The sequence below is a fragment of the Lissotriton helveticus genome, chromosome 2_2 (assembly GCF_964261635.1).
Source record: "Lissotriton helveticus chromosome 2_2, aLisHel1.1, whole genome shotgun sequence".
In the NCBI taxonomy this organism is placed as follows: domain Eukaryota; kingdom Metazoa; phylum Chordata; class Amphibia; order Caudata; family Salamandridae; genus Lissotriton; species Lissotriton helveticus.
Window position 1 is genome coordinate 75,342,760 of NC_136060.1, and position 19,783 is coordinate 75,362,542.

Consider the following 19,783-nt stretch of genomic DNA (forward strand, 5'->3'; position numbering starts at 1 on the left):
CCTGGCAACTGCTCAGTTATATGTTCCTTGATTGTAGTTTGACCACTCTGTCCTCTTTACTGCACCTTTGCTTATTGAGTTTACCAACTCCTCTTCAGTGCTGATCGAACTTGCTGCTGGTCTCCAGTGTTGCCATCCTCCTGTCCTGATAACTACCAACAGCAGGCGACCATCTTATCCAGTATCTAGGCTCCAAGTCCCTGGCTACCATAGTCTATGTGAGAAGTCATAATTGGTTGGTGCCCAATAATACTTCTTGTTTATTCTCTACTTAGGCCTGACATCTCTGTTAGAAGTGTGGACCTTGATACTTGTGGTCTGACAAGGCATACCTTCCTGAAACACCCTGATAAAAAAGCGAAAATCTGTCTACAGTTCTTTATCTCTCTCTTGACTGACCTCAACCTCATCCCCATTTACCTCAATAGGGCGTGCTTGCGTTTGAGGTTACTCTAGCTCATGGCCACTTGTCTCTCTGTGAGACTTGGGATTAGTATCAGGATCCAAAAACATGTCCTCTTCAAGGCCAGATCCTCACACATCCTCTGCCATTCTTTGCATGGTCACATCCTCTCTTGTGTTGCCATGGAGTGCTGCAACTCTTGCACTTTGGTCTCCACTTGACCTACTGCAGCCTCAGAGACTGCCATCCTCTTGCCAATTTTATTGAATTTGCTATTCACCTTCTCTATAAAGGCTAAAATGGCTGTCACCCACTCTGTCAAACCCTCTCCTTTCTCATCCTCACAGTGGTCAGCATTTGCCGCTTCTGAAAAAAATCTCGAGGTGGAGGAGCTTTCCTTTGGCAGCTTTAGTCACCAAGTTCCACGAACCAGAGATTGATTCTTATGGATCTTACTAATTTCAGGGTACAGCTGCTCAGTACTATAGACTCCCACTCAGTTTACAGTTCTTAAGGGCATCCCAGGTCTAGGGCAAATAGGCCCAAGAGCGCATCACGGTTCTTGGAACACAGGCGGACTCCCTCAAACAGGGAAGAGATGGTAAGTAACCACTACAAGCCTCAGACTAAGGTCAAGGGATTATATGACCGCAGAAGGTCCACCACTAGTTCACCAGCCCAGCTCCATCTAAAAGCACAACAGGTTACTGACTCTTGAGTGCTGACCCCTCTCACAGAGCCAGTGCTCTCCACTGAGTCCTAACCAACGCGGATTCTTGCACCCGACGAGAGGATGACTGTCCAATCTTTACCTAAAACAGACCATGCGTGTCAACCGAAGGCTCCCTAGCCGGAGTGGAGTGTTATCGGCAGACACCTGGTTGACAGCAGCTGCCAGGCCTAAGGTTCACAAGGCCCTTTTGTGGGCCCCAGAGAAATTTACTGTTTCCATGCTCAAAAGACTTTTACCCCCCCCTCCAAATGTACGTTGATCTGTATTTTATTTCAGTGTTTCTTCAAAGGAATATTCTCATAAGTTGTTTCCAATATTTTACTATTGGTTGTGGAAATGATAACGCCTCTGTATGAGGTTGCACCTATTCTTCTCAGTGCATATCCTTCAGCCTTGTTAAGGAGGGTTCACCGAAGAGCCTGACCAAAGGCCAGGTCCTGCATGAACACATTTGAAGACTAAATCCTCCTGCACATAATCTTCGGCCATATGCAGCAGGGGCTTGCAAGAGGCAACCCGCCTACCATTGGCCAAGGGAAGCCCAATTCTGGTACCTATACTTTCATGAAAATCCATCAAATAGTGCCAAAGTCATTAGCAAATCAAAACTCTGTTGACTCTCCCCACCCCTTTAACTTTAGGCCAGTTATCAGATCTACATTAAAATGGGATCCCTGCATTCGGTTTCACTTGACATACCAATAGGAAACCAAACATGTACATTGCTGCCAAAGTTTGTTTGCATTTGTCAAAGTTATTAGCGAATATAACACCTTCATTAACCATCTGTCATGAACATTCAGTAAATCCCCACCATTGGAAAACAGTATGTGTTGCACAGCCAGTTGTCGTAGATTTGCACCACAAATGGAAGGAGTAACAACATGGAGGCATGGAGGCATGGAGAAGGCGCTATGTCCCCGGTTACTTGAATGCATGGTGGACTTAATACGTTGTTGAATGCATAGACCCTTTTTCAGTGTAACAATGTGTAAATTAAAGAAACTTGGGCACAAACCACTAAACCGCATTTGCAACCTCCTAGACCACTCTGGAAGCTTTTAGAACATTCATTTGAGCTCTTGGCATTTGCAGTGTCATAAACATTTTGGAAGCATCTAGAACACCCTGGCAGCTACTTGAACATTCTTTCAAAGCAGCCTTCTTGGATCCAAAAGTTATTTTAGGCATGCCTTGCAGCCACGCCCTGCTTGGCAATCAGCTCCGCTTTGAGCTCCTGCTGCTTTCCTGTCAGCTTAACTGAAAATCATTCCACTCGTCCAGTCCAGTCTTGGTGGTCGGAGCCCGTCTTGAAGATCTTCAGAATCCTCTACTACACCGAAACCAGGAGGTAGCTGCAAAAGAAAGAAGAAAGATTAGGACAACGATCCCAAAGCAAAAATAAGTAAAAGCAAAAGTGTGCCTGCTCCCATTATTAAACCAAAGAGATTTTTCTCACAAGCACACAGACTTAGCCCAAACAATTGGAATCGCTTTTGAATAGGAAGTATTAAAAACATTATAGCTAACCTGAAGACAATGTTGCAAACATTGTTGCTAGAATATTTGAGAGCCGAAGCTCATAGACATTACTACAAACATATCACAAAGTATTTGCAACATTGCTCAGATGTTGTAATGAATTTTTATATGTATATTTTGATTCTCTTGTTTAAAGCTGCACGTCCAAGTACTAAACCTAATTCACAGAGGTTATGTGAAATGAAATGTATGCAAAATATGTTTATGATTGAAATGTCAGCAAAAGATGGGGGATAAGAGGGGGGCTTTTTAAAGAGGTCCAAGACCCATGCCCGTCTGAGTCATGTAAAGCAAAAAGGGGGGGGGGGGGAGTCTGCTCCTCTGGATTAGAGCACTCAACACCAGCGGATTGGTGGTGATGGGCTGGGGGAGGGGGACTTGTGAGAAGAAGGTAGTGGGATAGGGGGATCCCGCTTTTGAGGAACTAGGGTCCTCACACACCCAGCAAGCTAGGTGTCATGCTTCATCATTTGGACCTGCTCCTCGTTGGGCCAGCGCTGCAATGCCCAACGAGCACCAGCAAAGGGGCTCTTTATCGGAGATCTTTTGTTCCTTAGTCGTATGATGAAGTGGGGGTGTGTGGCCCGTGGGTGTGTAGATACAGTGAGGTGCTGTGTGTGCATGCTGTTTAAAAAAGGTTGGACAGTCCACGTAGTTGAGTTTTATTCTGGTTGGTAATCCACCTTATTAAAAATGTATATACAATTTTGAAGGGTTTTATATAGCGCGAACTAGACCCGAACCGAATCGGGTATCAGAGCACTTTACATATCACCAGTTACAATACATGAGGACACACATTCATTTTAGGCACGGGGAGATTACGTGATTTGCCAAGAATCACAGGAGGTTTTGCTGTCGTTACCGAGACTCAAACCAAGATCCCCAGGTCCGAGGTCGAGCGCCCTAGCCGTTAGCCGGTCAGACTGAGCAGCTGAGTGAAGGAACAGAGCTGTTCTACAAAAATGTCTTGTCTATATTCCAATCCCATGTTCAATAAACAATGGGGTGACCCAGTGTCCCTCAGAATCTGGGTATAGTTATACAAGCGGTACAGTGGTTCTGTCGGGGATAACCACAATATTTCTTATCATTACAATTGAATTGGAAAAGCAGGTTATCTCTTGCTACGTTTTAGTGTAAACGCATTTAGAAAGAACACACAACACGGAATTAATTCAATTAGAAACAAGCATGCAGAAACCACAATTGAATCAGGTTTGCAAGGTGATATGGTATTTTATATATATTTAATCATTCCAAATCACCCGTATACAAGATAAGTTTGTTATAAAGAACGGCTACCAGCAATGTGACAATCAAGGTGAATAGTGATCAAGTGACATGGTGTGATCAGTAACACAAGAAGTGCGTGTTATGTACAAGGTGGTTTTAAAATATATACAAGTTTTTAAGGGGCCAGGGTAAGAACCATCACAATGACCCTGCTGCTCTAATCACTTTCAGTATTTTGCGACGGGGCCTTGAACTGTGCCGGGATATCGAAGACGTTTCAACCCTATATGCCCGGTATTATAACTTCAAATGGGTCTTCATCAGGACTGGAGTAGTGGGAGAGGCAGCCTGTAAAGTTAATAAGAGCGGACGTTAGCATCATTATCCATGAGAGTGTTGTGTGTTCAAATGGTGAAAAGGAGGTGAAGGACTCACCTAACAATAATCGGAGGGAAGCCTGGTTAGGCTCAGGACAGGGAAGAATGCCCAATTGATTTCTTTCTGGAGGTAAAAAATATCCTTTGTCAGAATAGCCAGGCACTGGTGGTACGGCAGTCATGCATGCAGCCCTAGCTCGCTCGACGCTGTGTGGGGAGCCAGCAGAACTAAGACTCGTTTATTAAAGAACATGTGAGGATCAGACTTAGATAAAAGCACCCACCTATGAAATGGAAGAAGGCTGTACACATGCGTCCTGCATTGCATAGAGACATATCGCCCTCGTGGAACTCGGGCCGGATGCGGGGTTGAATCAAACAGGCTGAAAGCAAGCGCTATCTTAGAGCCGTGAGGAAATGGGGCTTGCTGGAGGGAAGTAAAACATGCTTGTTACTAGCCGGCCCTTAAAGTTCAAGGACATCGTGACCAGGGGCCTAATCCTGAGAAAATCGTGCAGCGAGAAATCGCTTTGTGGAAGGCAAGAGTAAAATTCCTATCAGTAATTTTTCACACATAGCCAGAGTTCTTCACGACAATGGTGGAGATCTCTCTACGGTAATGTATAGGAAGCATTTTAAAAGTGTATTGAACTTTAAAAAAAAATGGTAAACTTATTTTTCTGTTTAATATTAATGTAAAATAGTTTAATATATGTATTTGAAATGTAGAGCAAAATATAAAAAATGCTTCAGCACTATTCACTTAATTTTAAATTAAATATTTAATTATTTAAATATATTAAATACTTTTTGAAATGTTATTAAAAAAGTAAAATAGTATAGTTATTTACTATATTTTTCAAACATTTATGTATGGAATGAATTCAAATTAATGTAATTAAAAAAAGAAGAATTAGAATTACATTTATTTTTACATAAAAATATTACAATATTTGTCCTTGAAATAATACTTAATTTTCATGTATTTAATTTTTTTAATATTAAATGTAATGTATATATAATTTAAAAAGCTGAAATAAAGTGATTTATTTTACGGTTATTTCCTATTGTGTTCTATTGTCTATGGGGAAGTGTTGCAGAACGTGTGGTTGGCCATGTATGGTGCTGGAATTATCCAAGGTCTGAGCTACATTTATCACTATTATGAGTTCTTTTTGGCTGTAGTAACTTTAGAGGTGCAGTTTGTGATTATCAATGGGCTCACTCTTTTGTGCTGCATGCGTTGTTCTTTCAGATCAGCATTTTGGAAGGTGTTTTAATTAATTCTGTTTGAATGTGCAACTTCTATCGAATACAGAGAGACATTTTTCATATATTTTTTTAATGTTGTTTTATCATATTATTTTAGTTATCCCACAATAACATTATTTTGAAGCCAGTGCACGCTCATGCATAACGTTGCAGTACCCAATACAAGGAAGTGGGAAACATTTAAAAAAAAAAGTCGATTCCCACAGCTCTAAGATAAAGGCAGTGTTAAGTAACAGAGACGATGGACAGTCTGAGGAAACAGCAGTGGAAAGGAGAGGCTGGACATTGGAACGATCTCTCTCATTAACCATTTTAGCCTTTTAAAATATACAATGTTATACATTATCACAACACATACTTTACCTCACACTGCTTCAATATCAGCTGGTTTAATATCTTTGTTAACCTCTCAGTAATTAACTGCTTCACTCTGAATAAATCAAAGCATTACTTGTTGTGGAATATGGCCCATTGGGTTAGATGCCTCTGGGCAATAATTTGCCTAAAAATTGTTCCGTTAAATGTTGTAACATCCAAGCGCTTGTCACATTTGCAAAAATGAAAGCCAGGATTTGAAACATGTTCTATTTATATGCCCAGCCTTGCTTTTTTATCTTTGTAAGTGGCTGAGACCCCTCTTTTTAAGATTATCTGTTCGTACGACTTCTGCGGCTATGTATTTATTGCTTAACCCCTCAAATGAAATGTTTTGTAATTACATTTTTAACTTTTTTTTTTAAGAATACATTTTAATGGTCTTTCTGCTGGTACATCCTGGCCCCTGGAGGCCCATTACATACATCCACTTAAAGAAGATTGCATACATGCACCTAGATTGTAAGACATCAACAAATGCCTGGAGAAATAATAAAACAATGAAAAACCAACTTCGTCATAGGCGGTACACCCCACCCCGACCCATAGACAGTTCCTGTCAAGTTCTTCCAAGTGCTCATGTCCGCTAATCCAGGGAGAATGCTTGCCTATGTGAGTGGGTGGTATCTGTAATGGAGGATTCCAAGGATTGTAAGGGGGCATAACCTGCCTCTGTAAACTGCCCAGCGAGACCAGAACCTATGTTGTTTCTGTGGGCAGCCTCGCACCTTGTACACCGTTATCTCCATCCCCATGCATCTATCCATGGCACGTTTCCACCCATTCGCAGATGGCAGCGAAGTCCCCTTCCAGTGATGGGCTAAGTCCCGCTTAGCCAGTGTGAGTCCCAGGTATAGAAGGTGTTGCTTATATCAGTTACTCCCAATCCCATCAGTGCTGTGTAGTGGCAACAATTTGGGGTCGAGAGCGAATCGCCAGGATAAGACCTGTTCTAGGCATGAGGTCACCTTTCGCCAGAATGGCTGAAGAGCCCTATAGAACCACCCTGTATGCAGGAAAGTTGCCTCCTTATCCCCGCATCTAAGGCTAGTAGGGGATGGAATAGCACCTATTCACCAGAGCCGGGACCTTGTATAGTATGCTCTGTGCATGTATTTGAATTGGATTAGGTGGTACCAGGTAGCGATAGCGGCACCACGTGGACTTGCTAGGGCCTTCAGTCCAGTCATCATCAGTGAGGTTAGGGATATCCCCTTCCCATGTCACGCGCAGTGCATCTAGTGTGGTGCGACTGGGCGATTAGTGTCTGGTAGATCTGTCTAATTTTGTGAGAGTCTAGGTCTCCCACCAACAAGCGCTAGACCAGGGCATGGAATTCCGGTAGGTCTTTCAGAGAATGGATATATGGTGTCAGTCCATGCCTGAGTTGGAGGTATCTATATAATTGACTACGGCGCAATTGATATTCTGTTTGTAATTGTTGGAAGGACTTAAGCACTGTCCCGTGCATTGTGTCACCTAGTGTTGAGATCACAATAGTGTCTCAAACCTGAAAGCTAAGTAGTGTGGTGACCTGATGAGGGTAGGTACTGTTCCAGAGTGGGGTTGTGTGTGTCAGTCGTCCTTTCCAGCCCATCCTCTTAACTGAGCACCACCATGATGATATGGCCACCTTACATGTGGGTGGCAGGTGATCTAGGTTCGTCTGGGTGTATAGGAGGTCAAGTAAGGTGTGAGGGTTCATTGCTTGCCTTTCGACTGTGAATGCTGGATCCACCTTTGCACTATACCACCACTCATTAATATTGCGCAATTGAGAAGCGTAGTAATATGCGTATATGTCTGCCGCGGCAATCCCACCGCAATAAGTGGATTGTGTGCAGGTCCGTAGGGCCATCCAAATTGTGCTCCCTCCCCATAGGAACTGATTTAGGAGAGAATTGACGTGCTGGAACCATGATGGTGGGATGACATACAGGAGGTTTTGAAGTCGGTACAGTATTCGTGGAAGGGAGACCATCTTGAAGATGGCTGACCATCCATATAAGGATAAGGGTAGAGGTGAGCACGCCTTTATCTCCTCTCTGAGACACAGCAATATTGGATGAATATTATGCGACCATGAGAACATCGGGCACAGTGAAACGAATACCCCCAGATAACGGAACCCTCCCATAGCATGAGTTAGTTGAGTGGACCAGGAGCTCCTCCCCTGGTCTCCACAGATCGGGCCAACAACAAATTCACTTGGTTGGTTTTAAGCTCTGTGGTTTCCACAAATACTCGTAGATTTTGCAGGATACGTGGCCCAGGGATCCCAGGGTCTGTAAAAAACAAATAAGAAGTCATCTTCCTATAATGCAATTCTGTCAGATGCTTCTATGGACCTGTCATAACCCCGCACTACGGGGTCCCGCCTCACCCATGTCTCCAGGGGCTCGATCACCAGATCAAATAGTAGTGGGGAAGGTAGGCATACCTGTCTTGTGCCCTGATGGATGGGGAATCACTTCAAATTAGTCCCCACCACCCGAACGGAGGCAGAGGGACCTGTGTATAAAAGACTGATGTTTGATAGAAAATGTGGCCGAAATTAAAGGCTCGCAAGAGGAGAAATAAATAATCCCAGCTGAGTACGTTGAATGCCTTGCTGATGTCGGTGAGTAAGAGGGCAGCGGGGCGTCCAAGATCTGGGGCCTTTGCAATAGCATTATGGACCCACATGATGTTGTGTGGCATAAAACCCACCTGGTCTGGATGAACAATCTCATGGATACATGTGCGTAGATGGTCTACAAGGACCTTGCTAACGAGCTTGGGCTCAATGTTCAGGAGGGAGATAGGGTGGTACGAGGAGGGTTTCTCAGGTGGGCACCCCGGTTTGAGGAGCACCACAATTTCATCTTGACGCCAATCTGGAGGAAGGATGTGTTGTTCTAGGACTTCATGGAGTGCCTCAAGAAGGTGTGGGCCCCAGCGGGTCATGTGAAATCTTAAGAATTCACTTGGGAACCCATTGGGGCTCAGTGCTTTGGGAGGTCATAGGCCCGACAGTGCGTTATTGAGTTCTTCAATCGTGATTAGTACGTCAAGTTATTCACAAATGTGATCCAGTACTGATTTTGGTGGAATATCTCTTTGGAACTCCTGAATTTGGTCTCGGGTTATGGTTTCTTGTTTTGTATAAAGTATATAATAATATGATGCGAACACTGCGGCGGGTGTGGTGCATAAAGTCCCCTCTGTGTTACGCAGTGCCAGCACCATGGTGGGCAACAGCGCATCCTGACAGGTGATGCAGGATTTTGCTGGACTTTTCGCCCCATTGATATATCCTGGATTGGGTCGCCTGCCATATATGTTGGGCTTTGTTTGCATGCAACTGGTGTAGTTGCTGTTGCGTGATGAGGAGGTCACGTTTGGCATTAGTTCTTGTGCCCTCTCTGATTTCTGTCACTAGGGCACGCTGGCTTGTCTCAAGATCCACCACCTGCGCCTGGCGGCGACGTTTCTCTCCGGCTTGGTGGCTGATATCCACCCCCGTAACGTAGGTGGGCTGCCGGGTTCGAGGTGTGTGCATGGGGTGTATGGTCGAGCAGTAACTGTGCCGTAACATAACTGAACTGAATACACCTTTCTCCCCCTCCTCCCCTCTTCTCAATCCATCAGCCAACATGAAGTATCTGTCGCAGACGGATGGGCCCAGGGCTCCAATGGGGGGCACTAGGAGTCTCCCGCCAATGGGTCCCCAACATCCTAATATCTCCAACCATAGTGTTTCAGGGCATGCAGATAACACTTGTTGGGATCCAACAAGCCAGGTATTATTCCAAGGGCGAACCAACCAATCCAAGTCTATATGTAGGAGGCCTAGGAGTTTGTAACTGGGCTCACTGCAGATTCTCACTGTAGTCAGGAGTCTTCACCCTGCGTATGGGAGCGCCAGTTGGACCTGGACCTATGCCATCGCTTGGAGGTGGACTTCTTTGACCCATTCCTTCTACCGTCTTGGGAAGAGTCATAGGCCCGACAGGGAGGAGGCGGAGTATGAGCGCTGTTTCATCGGCCCATGTGAAGATAGCCTCCAGGGTGTCGAAAAATAAGGATTTATTCTTATAAACTACACACATCTGAGCCGGGTACAACAACATATATTGAATGTTCAGTTCTCAGAGTCTGCATTTGGCCTCAGCGAATGACTGGCACTGCTGCTGAACAAGCCGGGTATAGTCGGGAAAGATCAAGATGTTGTGGGTGTCATAAATCACTTTATCTCTGTTGCCCCTGGCAAAGTGAAGGATAGTGTCCCGGTCCATACCGTTCAACAGTTTGGCTATGATAGGTCGGGCCGCTCCCCTAAGGGGTGTGGGGGGGCTTCCTTATGAGTGCTCTGTGGGCTCGATGCACAACAAAACAGTAGGAGAGAGAGCCCTCCAGCAGAAGAGACCCCTAACCACTGCATCAGAAAACCCTTGGTTGAAGCGCCTTTGCATCCCTCCAGGAATTTCACTGATCTTGACATCCAACATGTCACGGGATTGTATTATGGCCGCAAGCAGGGCGGCGTTGTCTGTAACAGGGTCCCCACCATAAGTGCCACTATTCCCTTGAGGACAGTGGTGTATTGGTCCAGTGTCCTTTGTCATGTTGGTAAGAGGAAGGTGGACCGTAGCCCCACGGCACCACTTGTCCACTCAGCCACCACTCTGGGTAGTGGGGTTTTAAGATCTCTCCCCTAGCAGATTACTGCGGGCCAGGCCTCACAGATAGAGTCTGGCCCAGGCAGCAAGCTGCACCAAGCATAACACAGCCTTCTGCAACCGGGGGAACAGCCGGAAGGCGGACCCCTTATGGGGATCTCACCTGCTGGACCCCCAGGTGTCCGCTCGCTTGTCTGTTATGCTGTTTCGAGGGCGGACACTCAGGCTGCTCAGGTAGGTATGGGCCCATGCGCGTCCGCGCCCAAAGTTTTCCTTAGAAGTCCCTGGCTGCAGGGAAAAGAGGGATGCACAGCATCGCCCCACCCCGTGTGAAGTCGCAAGTGGTTCCACATTGCTGGCCCACCGTATTCCAGGCCAAAATCTTGTAGGGCTGATAATCCATGCTCCTATCTGTTTCCTCGGTCCACAAGGCCTCCTTCTCGGCCCAGGGAAATTGATGCACCACCCGATGCTGCAGCGGGCGTATCTCCAGAGACTTACGCACTCCCAGAGGGGCTCCCATATCTCGGGGGAGTGACGAGTGGTCCCACACCATGGGCCTACCTTGTGTGGGCCAGGAGCTCTAGTAGATCGGCAGTTCTGGGCCGTGGGCTCCTTCACTCAGTCCTGTGAGGCACATGTGCCGTCCGGCTGCGGTGAACCAGGGCGCTGTGCCTGAGCCTTGTTATGTATTTCTTCCTAGTCAGCCTTTCGGGGAAGGGCAGACTTACCTTGACACCACCACGTTGGGAGGGAAATGCTGCCGAGCCTGCGCGGTCCCCTCCCTTCACCACCCAGGCTCGAGCCAGGCAGTCCACTAGGGCGGGCTACATCTCACGTCAGCACCTGGGCAAGGAAGGGCTGCCTTGTAAATCTGCAGCCGGGAGGCGTGTGCATGTGCTAGCGGCCCATCTCGTGCCCCGCCCGAAGCAGCCAGGCTGAGCCCTGAGCGTTGCGAGACGCGAAGGCCAGGCCCAGGCAGCCCTGCTTCAGGAGGATCAAGTTCTAGTGTCCCTGGGGGCGCCTCTCCTCCGACTTCAGAGCATGGGGACCCCTCACCAGTCCAGTTGACATTGAGTCTGCCCAAAGGGTGTTAGCTGCGGATGATGCCGGTTTATAGGCTTGGTGAGACGGAGATGGTTCAGATGGCGTCTGCCATGATGGCTTCCCAAGCCACGCCCTCGATGTTTTCAACTTTCTAAAGTACTTCTTGCCTTTCTATTGAATGTTGTTGATGTTTTAGGGCCCATTCCAGTTTTAAGTTTTGTTTTGTCTTGTCTCTGTATTTTCATTTCTGTGCTTTGTGTGATCCTATTAGGAGTTCCACAGCATGAAATAACATTTGATTTGATTTGTGTTAACTTCTCAATGCTCATTAACTTTGACTTGCTCCTTAGGGAAGTCTTTAAATGGAACAATTCCTCTTTCAGCAACTGAGTATTCAGGAATACCTCAATGTTGTCATATTTTGAAAATAGAATGTTAGCACCCTTGATGTTCACTAAGAATCTGTGGAGAAGCTACCTCAGAGTCCTGGGGTATCCAGTAACTGGATGCTGCTGCTGTTGAAATACATGATTAACTCAGCACGCTGGACTTTTGTTCTCACATGGTTGAGGAATATACTTGATAATTTATAGAAAATATGTCTTCACTGTAGCTTTTTGGTGCACTAACCATATTTATTATGACAAAATAAAGGCTACATTTTGTTCCTTTACTGTGGCCACTTCCAAAGGAAATGCTTTCAATTCTGCAGGTACTATTAGAGCAATATGGGATTCCGGTACACCTACCTTTTGCCACAAATATGACTTGTTAATGTTCCAGTTGATCATTAGAACTCTGTGGTGAAACTGCAGCAGAACACTGGGGGATTCACTTACATCCTGCTGCTGCTATTGGAAGTATTTTTTACTTAGTGTGGCAGACTTTTTCACGTAGATGGACAAGATATTTGTGAATTTATAGAAAACGTGTTCTTATTGTAGCTTCTAGAAGACACATCATAATTACCTTGAGAAAGACTTGATAGTGAATCACAGGATAAGCATTTCTTACAGGTTAAATTCACCTCTGAACTTATCACAATGCCTAAACTGAATATGGGACCTCCATTATATAATTTAGATTGTTATAACCGTTCTTAATGCTCTTTTTTTGTGGCCCTCAAAACCAGACATTCACTACACTGCACTACAATTGGACACCAAACATTGTCAAAACCAATAGGCCTGAAGATAGCAGCCAGTCTTGTGGCCTTGTCAATGCTTGTTGGGGAGGCAGCTGCCCCCTCATCAATTAAAGAAAAAAACATTGACTTAAAGCAAAAATCCCTCTTTGGTTGCCAAAAGCACACATTGCAATAGTAGTCTAGTGGCCCCTGGAACTGAGGGGAAATACTTTGTGTGTGGATGTGGTCCTTATGAAAGAGCAGAATGCCGACACTCACAGTGAATTAGTCAGTGGCTGAAGAGGGCTGCCCTATTGCACCGTGCTGTAGTGGGCGTAAGAAAACTGTGAATGACAAAATAGTAGACCAATGGATGAAGAATGCCGGCTAAAAGTCCCTATAAGTAAGTACCCCTATACATAGAATTATAGTCAAATCAACATGTCTTGGCAAACGCTAGACCTAAAAATGTTGGAGCCTTATCGCAAAATAAATCCAACAGGTGAGATTTACGTAGCCTTCCATCTAAATGACACCAATGTAACAATTTGGTGAATTTCACAGTACATTTTAATGATCTGGTTTACAGTAGCAATATTATACAAGTGCAAGGATATTCTGGGGTATTTAATGACCAGGAGCATTAACTACCTTGGAAGGGTTTCCCCCTTGGATACAATTGCTTACATATGTTACTGTGCCACTGGGTTCTTTTGGTGTTACTCCCAGCTACCAACAACAATGGCCTTCCCTAGAATACTATGGGATGTATACCCCTAGTTAGATTTTTCTCTATTGCTACTATCAGACAGAGGGTCTAAGTCACCCTTCAAGCCCGGTGCGCTACTAAAAGTCGCTTAACTTCGCTCCCATATATCTAAAATACGTGTATGTGTGTGTATGCCTCACAGTTGGTACTGTCTCCTTCCTCCACTCTACTACTGTGAAAAAAGGGAAGGGAAGGTTGACAGAGCCTCACGGGAGCAACACCCAGGGGAGGATATGACAGGCTGGTACTCGCCTGAATCCCCACTTATCATCATCAGCATCTGTCAACCCAAAAAGAAAGGGGATAAACGGTGTGCAAAGAAACCAAAAATCATATGTGTGACAAAGTGTTGGATGACCCACAATTAAAAAGAGCTGTGCTAAACTGGCAACTATATCTTTATTCTGTGCTGTTTGCTCGCTCTATTAAAAACCACAAACCGACATGTTTCATCACCATCAATACTTTACCGGGGATTTCTTCAGGGTTTAGTTCGGGTCAGCGTGAAACTTGCACCTCTGGATTCTCCCTTTATTGTACCTGTATTTAAAACAGGAGAACAAAAACACACACACACACAATGTACTAGCTGTGTCTCTTCGTGTCAATTAAAAAACTCGAACTGAGAACATTTCAAATTAAAAACTGACTATTTCACTAGTATGCCATACTAGTTATCTTCATACATTACCAGGTGGCCTCTCTTTTCAAGCCTACCGGCCCCCGTAGAAGAATCTGTGACTGGGGGGTACCCCTATATCATTAGCGGGTCCCATGTACCGCCAGCTAGTCGGTCTCTATGAAGGAAAAGGAGAAAAGTAGCCCATGTACAAATAATATTCTTGTTGTTTATCACTGGTACTAACGGTATCACTGCTTATCTAGTAAGCGCCTGACGGTCTCTAATTGTTAGGGAGATGGAGCGTGCTCCCGCGCTCACGCCTTTCGTCCTAAGAACCCCCTCTTTTCCCCCCCTTTTTTTCTCTTTGCTAAGGATCGATATGGCCCGTTTCTCGACTCTGAGCATACCGCCAACAGTCTTCTGCGTCGTGGAGCACCCTCGTGGTCCACCTAGCGGGTAGTGTAACGACCTGGTTCAACCCGTCTCCCCTTAGAGGTATGCGGGACAATCTTCCAGTCTGCCAGACATCTCTAAAGTGATCGATCCCGATGAGGCCCCACCTGCGGAAGCCCAACAAGCATCTGACTTCTCCCAGCTGATCTCAGTCCCACAATGGGGTTAAGTCTCCCACCCCAATAGTTTTGTGACCGAACGCCATGCCTATATCATCGTCTTCGTGTGTGCAGGGAAGGGTGTCGCGCATCCCATATGATACAATGCCACTGGATAACCACCAGGCCCCATGATATGGCAGTCCACCTGGTATGCTGGTTCAGTATATGGTGCAAAATCCCAGTCATTTACATTGATAAGCTGGGACGCCAGGTTGTAACTCCTGATGTCTGGTACCACCAGCTCACCCTCATAGACTCCCTGTTGTGGCTTACGCAGTGTAATTCGGGAGCTATCCCCCATCCATAGCAGGGTGCGCAGTTCTCCGTCAATCGTTTGAAAAATTGCGCTTGCGACTCGGTATGGGGTGTTTTGAACACCCTTGAACTATTGACCCTCAAATGCCACTGCAAGAAACTAGAGAGACACTGGTGCTCCAGCAAGACCCCCGCCAACCTCAACACCTTAAGATCTGCCCTCACAGCTACCAACACCGTCTCAGGGAGGGCAAGAAGAAAGCCCTCACCAAACGCTTTGAGGCGAGCGCCAGCCACACCAAGCAACTTTTTTATATATATATATTTTTTAATAGGGTCATTCAGTTCTATATAATGTCTTATTGCCTACATATAAGGTAGCAAAAATACTTATAACACTTTTTTATTATAACTTTTCAACATGCTGCGCAGCTGCCATGCTGCCTTACAGCATAGCTTAAATACATTGGCAAAGCCAATAGCTCTCTCTTAACATTTATAAGATCCCAAAAGCGAGACCTATTGGCTATGCCAATGCTTTTTTTAATCCTAGACGGGATTGTGGGCCATAAATTAGGATTCACCTTTCTGTTGGAAGCTTGGACCACTAAACTGTCAGGAGTAGGATGCTACATAAGAAGATCAGGGTCACCAGGTGCCACTCTCTGGCGTCCGGCCATCTGCCGGTTAACCAGTGGGCAAGATCAAGGCTCAGAACAAGTGCCCATCAGAGTGTCAGTTAGGACTCTGTTGAATAGAAGTAAGAGCTCAGAGAAAGCAAGCCAGGTTGCAGGGCTTCTGTATGGACATTTTATTTCACTTCAACATAAGGCAGTAGTAAACCAAGCAACTTTTTTTTTTTTAAACAGATTTTATTGATAGATCACATAGAAAGTCGCAGATCTTTGTACCCCAGAGGTATCTGCCAGACAGCAGCACACACGTAGAACAATGCAATCCATTATGACTTTTACAGGTAGTACAGGGCGGCCAATGTAAGTAACTAGCCCACCCCCCTTTCTCCTCCAACAGTCCCCAACTCCATCCCACCCGGATCCCTCCCCCCTGCACGGTGTCTGACAAATCCGACTATTCATGTACACACTTCCTACGGCAGAGTGCGCTCAAACCTCCAGTTCCGGGTTTTGTTCTGCCGGCGGCTCCAGCCAGAGACCCCTGTAATCGGCCCATCTCTTCCAAATCTTATAGTGTTTACTGGGGCAACCCCGGGCAAGAAATATGGGCTTCTCCATCCCCATACAGTAAACCAAGCAACTTTTTAACATTGTCAGGGATTACTCCTGCCCCTTCGCCACTGAAAACACAATCCACCCCTCCCAAACCGTCTGCGATACCCTGGTGAACTACACCACAAAACTACCGCAACTCCGACCCCCATCCCACCGAACTCAGCCACATCCACACCCAAATCGATGCCTCCCACTTCCACCGGATCACCGACTGGAAGCAGCTCTCAACTGAAGATACCATCTCCATTATGAACACCATCCACTCCGGAGCACCCACGGACCCCTGCCTGCACCACATCTATAACCTAGGAAGGGAAGTAATTGGCAGCTTCCTCGCTGAACTACTCAACACCTCCATCACCACAGCAACTGTTCCAGATGCCAGGAAGCACGCAGAGGTCAAATCCCTCCTCAAGAAACCCTCTGCCCATCCCAATAACTACTGCCCATTTCACTATTCCCCTTCTCCACCAAGGTCTTGGAAAAATCCATCAACCATCAGCTTATAGACTACCTTGAGGAGAACAACCTGCTCAACCCCTCCTAATCAGGCTCTGGCCCAACCACAGCACCAAGGCAGCCCATATCGCAGCAAAGGACGACATCAGATGCCTCCTCAACCTAGGTGAAACAGCTTCTCTCATCCTCCTCGACCCCTTGGCAGCCTTCACCCCCATCTCCCACCACACCCTCATCACCAGGCTCCACCACATTGCCATCCACTGCAACGCACTCATCTGGATCTCCTCCTTCCTCTCCGGCCAAACACAGAGGATCCATCCACCACCCTTCTCCTCTGCATCCAAAAACATAATCTGCAGCATACCCCAGGGCTTCTCCCTCAGCCCCACCCTCTTCAACTCCTACATGACACCACTAGCAGAATTGCCCACACCCACAGACTCAACATCATCTTTTACGCTGACGACACTCAACTCAGTATGTCCCTCACAGAACACGATGACACCACCAAAGCCAACTTCTGAAACACCATGCCCGACATCGCCACCTAGATGAAGGCCAACTGCCTAAAATTTAACTTGGGCAAAACAGAGGTCCTCATCTTCAGAAGAAACCCTCCCCTTGGGATGACTCATGGTGGCCCCCACCACTCACGCATGCAACCTCGGAATCATCCTGGACAGCCAACTGACCATGAAGAAGCAGATCAGCGCCGTCTCCTATGCCTGCTTCTACACCCACTGCATGTTCCGCAAGATCTTCAGATGGATCCCCGTCACATCCAGGAAGGCAGTCACCCAGGCCCTTGTCACCAGCCGACTTGACTATGGCAACTCCCTCTATTCCGGAACCACCTAACAGCACCTTAACCACCTCCAGACCATCCAGAACACAGCATCAAGAACCAAGACTCATCCTCAACCTCCCCAGAGGAACCAGCATCTCTCCTCACCTTTGGGTTCTTTCCTGGCTCTCCGTCCAAGAAAAATGCCTCTTCAAACTCCTCCCATAGACCTACAAAGCCCTCCGCAAAACCGGACCCGCCTACATCAACAGCTGCCTGACGTTCAATCAACCGGCCAGGGAGCTCCTTCTCCTACCTTGCTGCCAAGTCCTAGAACGACCTCCCCCTCCACCTTCGCACATCCCCATTACTCGAAAACTTCAGGAAGAAGCTCAAGACCTGGCCCCTACCACTATCATGGCCATCTGATTGAGGCTTGCAAAACTCCAGCCCCCCGGGATGACAAGTTGCCTGATTGATTGATTGAGAATCAGACGATCCTATTTGTTTTAAATACCCTCTCTATTCATCCCATCACTCCTAAACAACAGAATGTCAACCCTGAAGAATGGATGTCAAGCACCCAGAGAGTTAGAGCAGCCTGATCTGATGGTATATCGAGAATAATTCCAGAGAATATGTGACTATATTAGTGTAATTGTTTTTCCTATGTTTGGGGTGGATACCTATTGATTTCAAACACCATTCAAACATTGCAACCCATCTTTAGAAGTCTTGGGATAAACAGGTGTTAAATACAAGTGCTAACACTACTCTTTTTTCTGTTTTTGAACTCTTCCCTCAGCATGACTAAGGTATGACCATTAGGGTCCAGCTCAATCCTCAAACATACTGGATGAAGTCATTTAGTGTTTCTTGATCTTTGTTATAAATGTACAGTAAAGAAGCAGTTTCTCAACATGGTGGTGTATCCGTTTGTTCATGGTTTACCATAAAATTGCTGAATTTTATGTCATCTGCCACAGCATGAAATGAGTTTTGAACCTGACCCGATTATTAAACTGACTAACACATTTAGACCTTGAGATCATATTGACTAACTCCATTTTCTTTTATCACCTTGAACACTGAGGGGCAGATTTACAAGCTCCATTCATCACCAGTATGTCACTTTTTGTGACGTACCGGTGGCGTGTTTTCCTGTTCCATATTTACAAAGACAGGAATAGCCACCCTGTGTGGCTTTTCCTCTCCTTGTAAATATGTCCCCTTTACAGGCAGCACTTTGCGTGAAAAGGGGTGTTCCATGGGTGTTGCTGTGGGTATTCCCACGCACCACCCATGAAACAAGACACATTTCCAGATTTACGAGGAATCGTAAATCGGGAAATGCGTCTGAATGCAACGCCACCCTAGGGGTGGCGTAGCGAGGTGCAACGAGGAGAAATGTTTTCAATTCTCCTCATTTTTTCTCCTTTTAATGTGTGCTGCATTCTACAGCACACATTGAAAGAGGAAAATGCCTGTAGTGATTGTTTTTGTGCAGGAAGGTGACCCTTCCTGCACAAAAACAATCTCCCCATGACGCAGGCATCCTTGCGCCATGGTACAAGGGTGCCTGCACCGGTGCATGGCAGCAGTTTGTGCGCCAGCGCAGGGGAGAGCACAGGAATGCGACATATCCTTGTAAATATGTTGCACTCCTATGCATCGGAAGTGCTGCAGCGTGGCGCAGCCAAAGGGCTTGTGGTGCCACGCTGCGGCACTTCCTCGTAAATCTGCCCCTAAATCCTCACACTGTCCTTCTAATTCTCACAAAGTGCATCAACACTCAAATAAAATTTGCCTCTCATTCACAAAGTTAGACACTCTCTACGATTCTTAAAACACTGGTTACTGTCCCCCCCTTCACTGCATGCTCAACATACCATGACTTTTACTACTCATATTCTTGCTGTATGAAGCGAAGTCCAACTTTGAAAGCTAAAGCATTGTTCATTATTTTATCTCTTTTTTGGAGCAGTGGAGGAACCTCCTACATCACTAATTTTAGTCTGATTAATACTGTTTTCCATGCAGGCTCTTGAGAACTGTCTGCAAGAGCAATTGAGACTCAAAGCTCAAGTGAGACTGCTGGAGCATCAGATCAAGCAACAGCACATCAAAATCCAAAGTCTCTTGCTAGAGAAGGAGCTGCAATCGGTCGAAATAAGCAAAGAAAACAGTGTCATTGACCTGGGAGAGGAGAAGAGACAATATGCAGGTCAGGTATTATCCTTGTGAACGACTGTGTT

At 46.0% G+C, this 19,783-nt stretch overlaps 1 protein-coding gene across 2 annotated transcripts in view; it reads left to right on the plus strand.

Annotated features, from left to right (window-relative positions):
• FGL1 (fibrinogen like 1) overlaps positions 1-19,783 on the plus strand; it is a 340,864-nt gene that overhangs the window by 27,548 nt on the left and 293,533 nt on the right. For both annotated transcript variants that reach the window (XM_078678112.1, XM_078678111.1), the window contains one exon: positions 19,569-19,752. In XM_078678112.1, coding sequence (XP_078534238.1) covers positions 19,569-19,752 — 184 coding nt within the window. The remainder of the gene's footprint in view (positions 1-19,568; positions 19,753-19,783) is intronic.